A 9,825-nucleotide genomic window follows, 5' to 3' on the forward strand; every position below is an offset into this window, starting at 1 on the left:
CAGAAAGCAGGCCTAAACTCCAATCTCCAATAGATATTTTTTATTATAACTTGGGAAAATAAAATCACAGGTGGAATATAGCATATTTTAAATATTACTGATGGCTTCACTTTTCCACTACATGTCAAGAAGTTTTTTTTCTCTCCTATTAGATGTTACCTGCGTGTGTGTGTGTGTGTCTGTGTGTGTGTGTGTGTGTGTGTGTGAGAGAGAGAGAGAGAGAGAGAAGAGAGAGAGAGAGTGATACAACTGCAATGTAACCTTCAGGTTCCCTTGTTTGCTGGGTCATCTGTAACAGAAATTCATCCTTTAAACATCCAATGTGGACAATGCGACAGACAAAAACATACTCATCAAGAAGTCCAGTATGACCATGTCTATGAAGTCCACCAATCGCGTGCCCTTGTCGTACGGCGGCGTCTTTTTCACCGTGGAGCAGTACTCAGGTTCTGTCTCCCACCTGAAAACCACGTTCTTTGTAAGATAAAATAGAGCAGGAACATCCAGCTTTTTATTAGCATTCAAATGAGCTACAGCTCATTATTCAAATGGATTGAGTAATCACCTCCAGCAGAAAACTAAATCATGTTAACTACATCCCATGATGTACAGCGTAATTAATCAAAGTTTTATGAGTTTCTGTTAAAGAAATGAACATCAAGTTCACAGCCTACTTATACAGACGTGTTAAGTATAGGAAATATGAGGACAGCTATCTGGGAACTGCAGGTAGTTTCTATTCTGTTTTTACACAATATGTAAGACTACAGCAATTAGATATTTGGGAGGAACTTATACTTAAAGTAAGTGTACCTACAGGTTAGCTGCTCTGTTTCAGAAGACAGTATGACAAGAACAGCAGGTTACATGGGATGGGAGTTTAGAAGATGCTGGGATACTGAATCCTGCAGCACTTGGTAAACATTGCAGTAATGGGGTATGATTGTAGCTCAGCTGCAGGGGGAGAGGTGGAGCAGAGGTTTCAGGGGGCAGTGCCAGGAGAGGCTGGCTGGCACAGCTGTTTCACAACCTCTGATTTTGCCTCTCTTATTTATGCAGTAGTGCGGTGGGACCGGAGGGTGGGAAGATGAGTATGAAGAGCAGCTGGCAAAGAAGCAGTCCAGAGATCAGTGTGCAGTTGTGCGTGTTGGCCAGGAGGTGCTAAAAACACGCTATGATTTGTATTGTGAATTTTACAAACCAAATACAAATAGTTACTCATGGGCTTCTCATATTTTTCAACGACTTTGATTGACGAATAAACCAAATGAATGCAAATAATCAGCAATCAGCCAACAAACCGTCACCAGCTTCATGCACGGATCAGGCAGGAGTGGAATCACCAAGGAAACAGGATTTGGTTCACAAGCTAATATCCAGCCTGCCACGGGGAACTGCAGTAGTTATGAAGCACAAGTGTCAACACTTTAATGCTGACTCTTTGCATATCTTTGATTTATTTGCCAGTTATGACAGTTAGAGTTATGACATGCTTATGTTTGCTATTTGCTACACCATAGAAACAAAACAAATTAGGTGGCAAAGTGTATAAAATTTATGCCACTGCTAAAACTTTTGATCACCACTGTAAACACTGTATTAATAACGTTGTACTAATATAGTACAGGGTGTAAGCTTTTCTTTATCACTGAGCACAATTGTTTTCTCCATGGCTGGACAGCCCAGGGTGTCCACTAACTTTGCCAGCTTGCTGCGGCTGTAGGAACGTCTCCATGGAGATCTCCAGGTCTTGCGCCTCGCCAGGGAGAGATCTGGCAGCATGACAGCCAAGGAGCCCTCCAGGTCCCTGGGGCAGCCACACACAGCGTGCTCTGTTGAGCAGTAGTAGGAGCACTGGCCGTAGAAGCACTCATTTCCCACTAGGGGGAGCCAGAGGTGCACGGAGAAGGAGAAAAGCAAGCAAATGAACAGGAAAAAAATGACAGGAAAAATCTTTTTGGTGATGGAAAAATATGAAAAATAAAATGAATTTATAATACATATGAGGGCATTTAAAGCCTGCTGAATGAATAAAGGGTGTACTGGAGTGTTACCAGGGGAGGTAAAAAAGGTTCGTGCCAGCTTGCGGTCAGTAGTGACGTCTTTGATCTCCTTGACCACATCCACCAGCCTCCCAGCCACAGGGGGGATTCTCCTGTAACCCAAAATCCTGCAGAGAGTGTTAAAAAAAAGTGTGAGATGAGGATAGAATTAAGTGCAGAGATAAAAGACCCCAAAAAAGGCTGAGAAGGGAAGAGATAAGAAACTATAATAGTGTTACATAACTTGCATTTTTTATGTGGCTATTTTGTCCACCATTTCCCTTGTGGTGCTCTCTGTAACAGTGTTTTGCTGTGCCCTTTTGGATAAGAGAAATTTGACTTGATACCTATCCAGATGAAAAGCTGCAATTTCTGCATTGTGCCGCTCAAAGTCAGAGAAATAGTACAGGTTGTAGTTGGTTTCTTCATCTCTCTCCTGCCTGTCAGTAAAGACACAAATGCACATCAGAAAGAGTCTTTTTATTGACTCACTAGATTTGGATAAGCGCACACAGACAGTAGGAGTTTGAGACACCTTTTTTCTACTATTCACTCAAACAATACAGCTGTCTGACGACTTAGACATCCATGTTTCCCATCTCCACTTATTGTTCTTGATTCAAGAGGCCATAAAGGAGTCGTTTTATACACACTGAGAGCTATGATGACTGTGTAGGGGTTTGCCATTAGCAGCTTACTTCATAGGCTTGAACATGGCTTGTCCATAGTTGGGAAATGACATCACCAGCTTCAACTGAGTACCCCCAGATTTCTGCACTGGAAAACAATACAGAGGATGTTACCATAGCAACAAAGCGCATACACACACACACACACAAAGACACAGATACACACAATACGCCACGCTGTGACAATACACTGGCCATTGTTCAGGAAAAAGCACACACACACACACACACACACACACGCACACACACACATACACATGAATTGTGACAGCAGAGACTTTATATCCTAGGAAGACTTTGGAAAAAGCAGAAGTTTTCAGGTGTGTGTTAAAACAATCATCTCAAGAATGGACGTCCCAGAAAATTCAACCCAGGTCAGGTCAGACCCTGTATTGCTCAGAAAAACTGCAAAAAACCCAAGAGCTACATCTCAGACTCTACAAGCCTCAGTTAGCAGGTTAAATGTTACAGTTCGGAGCACCAGGCAGTCATTGTGTTGACCATGAACTAACAATGCATAACAATTATTTTAGGGTCAAATGTGTAAGGCCGTCTGTCTGACAACTAAAACTGGGTCATGCAACAGTATAGTGATCCCAAGCACAGCAGCAAATCTAGAACAGAATGACTGAAAAAGAGGTGCTGCTATGACCCAGTCAGTGTGCAGGCCTTCACCTGACTGACTAAATTCAGTTATTCAAGTTATTGCTGCTTTCAAGTTGGTTCTACAAGCTACTGAATCATTCTTCGTTTTTCACAAGACTGCATTTTATAGAAACAGACGGGCAACTTGTCCAGGAAGTAGCCTGACTGTCACATATAACAACTGGGAGAGGCTCCATCACCCACAACCCTAAACTGGATAAATGGAAGAAAATGGATGGATGGATGGATGGATGGATGGATAAAATCGTATCCTCATTTTTTTTTAGCACTGTACAGATAGACAATGCAGTAACATTTTAACAAGAACCTCTGTCCTTTACTTGCATTTTTTCTGGAAGGCTACTCTGGAAAAACTTTATGAAGCAATCCTAAGAACTTTGAAAACTCTAAATTTAAGTGATCCTGAACTGAATTCACAAATGTACAAAAGGTTAAAGCTTTTCACAATTATGCTTGCAACTGTGCTACGATACAAACAACTGTAGTTTTAGTGAATCTCTGTGAATCTCTTCTGGAATCCTACAATTATTTACACACATGGAGCGTGCGGCCTTGTGCTTTTCAACGACGGTTTCTTTTAACAAGGTTGTATGAAGTTTCATTCACATGCCATGCCACACAAGGTAACAAAAACCCATCCTAGCCTGTGTTTATGACCTTGCTTGTCCAACCAAGGCTATATTGTCTTTCAAAGCTGAAATAACATTTTGTTCCTACCACAAATTAAATGCTGAATCCAATCAGTGAAACACATCCTACGCCAACACTCCGTGTTTTTCTACCTGAGCTATATCTGTTTGGTATGACCACTAGCTCGGGGTAGGTAATGTTGGGAAATGTTAGAGAGATATTGCTGCTGAATGTACTGGAGCAGCTCTGATAATATAGTTTTCCTAAAGATGGAAGGTCAAGACTGCACTTCACTATCTTTGAGGACCGTTGAATATGTTAACATGTTAGTATTACAATATATTTCCCATGTGCTGTATGTGTGATTCAATTTTCATTGCTATTTTTGAGTTTCTTCTTTTTAAGTTTCCTTCAGTTTATTTTGGTAAAAGGAGTCATTAAGGTCTGACTCTGGTGAATAAGGTTATACATGGATCTATTTACAGCATGAGCATTTTTCAAGAAAAATATTAATATTTGACACCATCACTGACACCACCATTACCTATCATAACAGGAAGCAATAGAATATATTTTGATATGACATTTTATCCCAACTTCATGGCACCAATAGACAGATGGTGCTGTGAAAAACTATTTTCCCTTTCTTAGTTTTTTGCACATCGTCACACTTTTCAGATCATCAAAAAAAAATGGTTAATATTATGCAGACACAACCCAAGTAAATAGAAAATGCATTTTTTCAAATGATGATTTAATTTATTAAGGGACAAAAGCTATCCAAACCCCGTCCTGGCCCTGTGGGAAGAACTAATTGCCCTCTAAACCCAAAAACTGACTGTGCCACCATTGGCAGAAAGAACAGCAATTAAGTGTTTCTGATAATTGACAATGAGTCTTTCACATCACTGTGGATGAATTCTGACTCTTCTTTGCAGAATTGTTGTAATTCAGGCACACTGGATGGTTTTCAAGCATGCATAGCCCCGTTTAAGGTCAAAGCATCTCCGCCAGATTTGAGTCTGGACTTTGACTGGGCCACTCCAAAACCTTCATTTTGTTTTGTTTTTTAACCATTCAGAAGTAGACGTGCTGGTGTGTTTCAGATCAGGGCATGAACTGACAGTCGGGCTTCTCTATCAGGATTTTCTGGCAGAGAGCAGAATTCATGTTTCCATCAATTACAGCAAATAGTCCTCGTCTTGAGTGAGCAAAGCAGCTACAAACCATCACACTACCACCACCACGCTGACTGTTGGTATGATGTTCTTTTCATGAATTGCTGTGTTACTTTTACAGGAGATGCTACGAGGCTCAAACCTTCCAAAAGGTTAATCTTTTGTCTCTTCGGTCCACAGACTATTTTCCCAAAAGTCCTGGGGATCATCTGCATTTTATATTTACTCAGGTTATCTTTGTCTAACACACAAATGTGCAAAAACCTAGGAAATCAGGAAGGGGCAAACACTTTCAGGGCACTGTACATAATGATTAATAGTATATACTGTTACACTTTTTGACAAGTAAGTCGTGTTTGTGGACCATCCAGACAGTCCCCTCCCACCCAAACTTTATTATCAGTGTAGAAGTTCAAGCATAAAGAAACATGTATTTTTAAGTTTGCTACATGATCAGTAGTTCAAGTATTCCTGCTCATCCCCTGCTGAGCCCCCAAGGTCCCTCACAGTGGCTTTCACTTCACTGAAACTTCACAGTGAATCTAAAATTGAAAGACAGGCCCTAAACCTCAGGTGTCACACACTCACAACAAGCCTGCTCTTTATTCTCCTCTTACCCTCCCTGTAGCCCACAAACCTTTACAGGTTGAGCGTAATTTTAATGTTGGTTGTCCTGGAGCTACTTCTTTTCAAGTCATTTCATAAGCAGGCTGCAGTCTGCGAGAACTCTTTAACACACCAATTTATTTATCTCAACTAAAAAGTGACTCAGATGCTTCTGTTTGCCCACTCTGAAAACACCCAGCCCATGGTTGTCTGACACCTCAGCTATGGTGCATCATCATTAGCATGTGGTTGGAGTAATAGCATCAGGCTCTGCTGTAACCATACGTTGATACTGTTGAATAACTGCAAAAGGAAAGCATTATAAAGAGGCGTTTACTAGATCGCTCAAAAGAAAACATAAAACTTGGAAGCTGAATATCACACCTGCGCTGACGATGCGGTGCGTGGCGAGCTGCTGCATCAGGGGCTCCATGTTGGGGTCATGATGGGGGTAGAGCTGCCAGCGGGAGATGCCCAGGTGAAAGCGCAGCCACGGAGGGTGGCTGCTACTGCTGCTGTTCCAGTGAACATCCTCATAGCCGTCCTGGCTCGCACTCACCCTGAATAATGATTGCATTTGGTGAATGAAATGCACCTACAAAGCACTCTTCTACTTTAACCAAGCATTTAAAATCAGACACACATTCATCCAGTCATGACCATTCATGACTACAGATCTCCAACCCATACCACTGTTCACAAAGAGACTGAGAGAGCGACCTCCCACACTACATTATAAAAGCGAGAGGGACAAGTGGAGCACGGAGCACTCAGTCAGTGTTATTTACCTAACTGGTGAGCACTTTTTAGGGCTTTAGTTTTATTCTAGCTGAGAGCCTCTGCTGTGTCACTGCTCTCCTCTACTCGCTGTTTCACTGTGTGTGTGTGTGTGTGTGTGTGTGTGGGTGTGTCTGCTCACTGTTAGACAGATGCACAGGTAAAGACAACCGAAGGGGAGAGGAATTACTTGAAGATTAACTAGTGTTAAACACGTTGATTGCTTTACTATAGTTGCAATGAACGCTTAAAGACGTCAACAGAACACACAGAAGCGAGGCCAAATGTAAAACAGGAGCCAGCTGGGAGCGCTTTCATCAGCAGCAACTGCAGCATATTCAGTGTATTTCACAAAGCCAGCACGGCATCTTCACATTTCTTGTTGTGCCTGCGAAAACTGTAGCCCATATGTTTAGTTTTGCTTAGGTTACATCAACATGGGCCACAGTAGCTGAATACATGGAGCAACACTGTCAGCAGCAACGAGATACTGTGTGTGCTCCCTGCAGTCTCACCCATCTGGTGAAAATCTTGACCGACCATGTTTTCAGAGGAATATACAAAGAGGTGCAATAAAACCAGAATTACTGTGGAATACTGTGAAATTAGAAATACTGTGATTAGGTTACAGCTTTTTATTGCTTCATCTAATGTCTTGTAGTTACTGTGTTTGTGGCCTGTGGAAACACAGTGTGTACAGTGTTGCACTTACAGTTAGGCTCATAATTTTTAGGACATAGATACATTTTTGCACTTCTGCCTCCAACACCATAGTGGATTTTCAATTAAACAGTTAGCATTTGACTGAATGCACACTTTCTGCTTTAATTCTTTTTTTCTTTTTTTGAAAAACTGTGCATGAACTCTTTAGGAATTACAGACAGATTTTTATACAAAGGCCATTTTTATGCATTCGATTGACTGAAAAGTAATTATATGGCCAGGTGAGGCCTGTTCTCTTATTATTTCATGACAAATGGAGTAGAATTAACATCTGAGGTTGATTCAATTTATAGCTTTTCCGTGTTAGTTCAAATAGGAGGCCCAAGGAGACAGTGTAAGTGAGGGAGGCTATCATTATGCTGAAACAATAGATATTCTATCAAAGAATTAATAATTAAGGGGTCAGCCAACAATCTGGCACATTCTGAAAAAGAAAAGAATCCCGTGGTTAGTTCATTGTGACCAAAAGACCTGCATGGTAACAGAATTATTCCTATGCAACTCAAGGAAGGAAACACAGCTGAAATTCTGCCCTTCAATCATGTATTAGTTTGACTTAAACTCCACTGGGATGGTGTACGGAGGCAAAAACTACAAAAGCTGTATCTGTATCCAGCAAATTATGAATTTAACTGTATGAGACGTTTCAGTAACAAAGTCAAACTGAACTGAATATGAACTGAAAGGTGCTAAAGCAAAATATCCAAAGCAAAGATTGGTGAATGAAAGTGGTTTTAGAAAGCTAAAGTACTTTTGATTGTGGTGTTGAGGAGTGATGCTGTCAAAGGAAGCACATAGTCACAAGCATACGGTCTTTGCATATTAACTGCATCATACTGACCACCTCTGGGAGCTCCTCTCACTCGCCTTGACTTTTGGTTTCACCCTCAGCAGCCAGTCCTCTTCAGGGACAGGAGGGCTGGGCATGTTGTAGAGTGGGTGGCCAAACAACGCTTCCAGTTTTAGCAAGTCTGACTCAATCGAGGCATTTTTGCCTCCTTTGTCAGAAAGTGGTCGTACATGACTCTTAACCATCTTCTTTCCATCTTTATGGGAAGAATCTCTTTGTATGTTATCAGTTGGTAGCTCAGCTGGACCTCTGATCACCACAGAGGTGTAGTTGGTGTGTGCCAGGTCTCTCAGAATGTGTGTCCTGGGTGGCAATGGGGTGTGACAAGGCTGGTGGTAAATGGAAAATGAAACAAGAGCCAGGAGGAGGTGAATGAAAATGGTGATGAAGGCCAAGGACAGACAGATTGTCCTGGAGCGCCGGCGTATACGCCACATCATCCTACTGAAAAGAGAGTGATAAGGAGTCAGGAGAGGGGAATGCATGAGGGGGAGAAAAGAAAATGGAAGAAGATTTTTAATGATACATTAGCAAAGTGTAAAATTTAAAGCAAAAACATACCAAAAAAGCAAAATACCGGTATTAAGTAGAACATAGCCTTGATAAAGGCTGATATTCCTTCACCTGCTCTTTGTCTAATTTGACCTTGTAATGCATTCATGAATCACAGGAGTCTCCATCTTGCATATGAAGAGAAAATGTGAGTAAAGAGTGACGTACACAAACCTTTTAAATGTTGCCTGACACCTCTCAGCTGTTGTTAGTGTGTTTCCCAGAGGAATAATAAAGAGATTCAGTATCCAGTCAGCCTTGTCGTCTTTATCTACATGCTACCAGGAGTGGTGCCAGGTTAAAGTGATCTGGAAATAAATCAGTGTGTTTACTCATCTCTTTCAACCCAAGTGATTGGGGGAGAGGGGGTTGAGGGTTGTATAACGTCATGCTTCTCTGACAAGAGTAAAAGCAAAAAATGTAGTTTATGGCAAAAAAAAAACCCAAAAAACTACTAAATACACCAAAATCTACTAAATCCTGACACAGTTTAAATAAGTTTTCAGTTTTAAAACCCGATTTTGTCTGTCCTTACAATAAGCATGGCTATATTGCTACTGCTGCAGAAAGACTTCTGTCCTTCATTTCAGGACTTTCCAAATCGAGTTTTGCTCTTCTGTCTGTTTGCAGGAAACTTCTAACTTTCAGCTGAAAGCTTCGGGCCTGTTTCAAATCCAATGACAATGTAGAGATGAAGACACTTTGAAGAACACCTTATTCACACTTTCAGATAACAAGATGAACTTTATTCCATGGGGAACATTCAGTTCACACACGGTTACTCATGAGAAAGATACATCTTTCTAAACCATACAAACGCACAAAATGCTAGAGCAGAGTCAAGTGACAGAATATTTTATCTTGCAGAACCCTTTACTAAAGAGTATTAGATTAGCTGTTATTTTTGGATCTTATTGAAATTTTGTAACCTATTCAGGAGGCTAGGCTCAGGGTGTTTTCGGATTGTCAGACTGATTCAAAATGTTACTTAAATGACTTAAATGTTCATTATTTTGGGAAGCTTGCAAGAGAGAAAAGGCCAGAAAGCAAGAATTAAACTCTCCAATCATCCATTATCTTAACTGCTTATCGAATTTAATGTGACATAACAC

The 9,825-nt window shown here is 41.0% G+C and overlaps 1 protein-coding gene across 4 annotated transcripts in view; it reads right to left on the reverse strand.

Moving 5' to 3' along the window:
* LOC112841764 (extracellular serine/threonine protein kinase FAM20C) overlaps nucleotides 1–9,011 on the reverse strand; it is a 35,119-nt gene extending 26,108 nt beyond the window's left edge. The window contains exons 1-9 of one of the 4 annotated variants that reach the window (XM_025907797.1): nucleotides 8,888–9,011; nucleotides 8,153–8,602; nucleotides 6,196–6,371; nucleotides 2,741–2,819; nucleotides 2,390–2,482; nucleotides 2,055–2,170; nucleotides 1,700–1,880; nucleotides 373–460; nucleotides 262–289 (exon numbers count right to left, since the gene is read on the reverse strand). In XM_025907797.1, the coding sequence (XP_025763582.1) occupies nucleotides 262–289; nucleotides 373–460; nucleotides 1,700–1,880; nucleotides 2,055–2,170; nucleotides 2,390–2,482; nucleotides 2,741–2,819; nucleotides 6,196–6,371; nucleotides 8,153–8,601 (1,210 nt within the window). In that variant the 5' untranslated portion in view covers nucleotide 8,602; nucleotides 8,888–9,011. Of the gene's footprint in view, nucleotides 1–18; nucleotides 290–350; nucleotides 461–1,699; nucleotides 1,881–2,054; nucleotides 2,171–2,389; nucleotides 2,483–2,740; nucleotides 2,820–6,195; nucleotides 6,372–8,152; nucleotides 8,606–8,887 lie in introns of those variants that run through there. The other 3 variants (XM_025907796.1, XM_025907799.1, XM_025907798.1) reach the window with 3 other exon arrangements.
* Between the last annotated feature and the right edge of the window lie 814 nt (nucleotides 9,012–9,825).

The sequence above is a fragment of the Oreochromis niloticus genome, linkage group LG6 (genome assembly GCF_001858045.2).
Source record: "Oreochromis niloticus isolate F11D_XX linkage group LG6, O_niloticus_UMD_NMBU, whole genome shotgun sequence".
NCBI lineage: Eukaryota > Metazoa > Chordata > Actinopteri > Cichliformes > Cichlidae > Oreochromis > Oreochromis niloticus.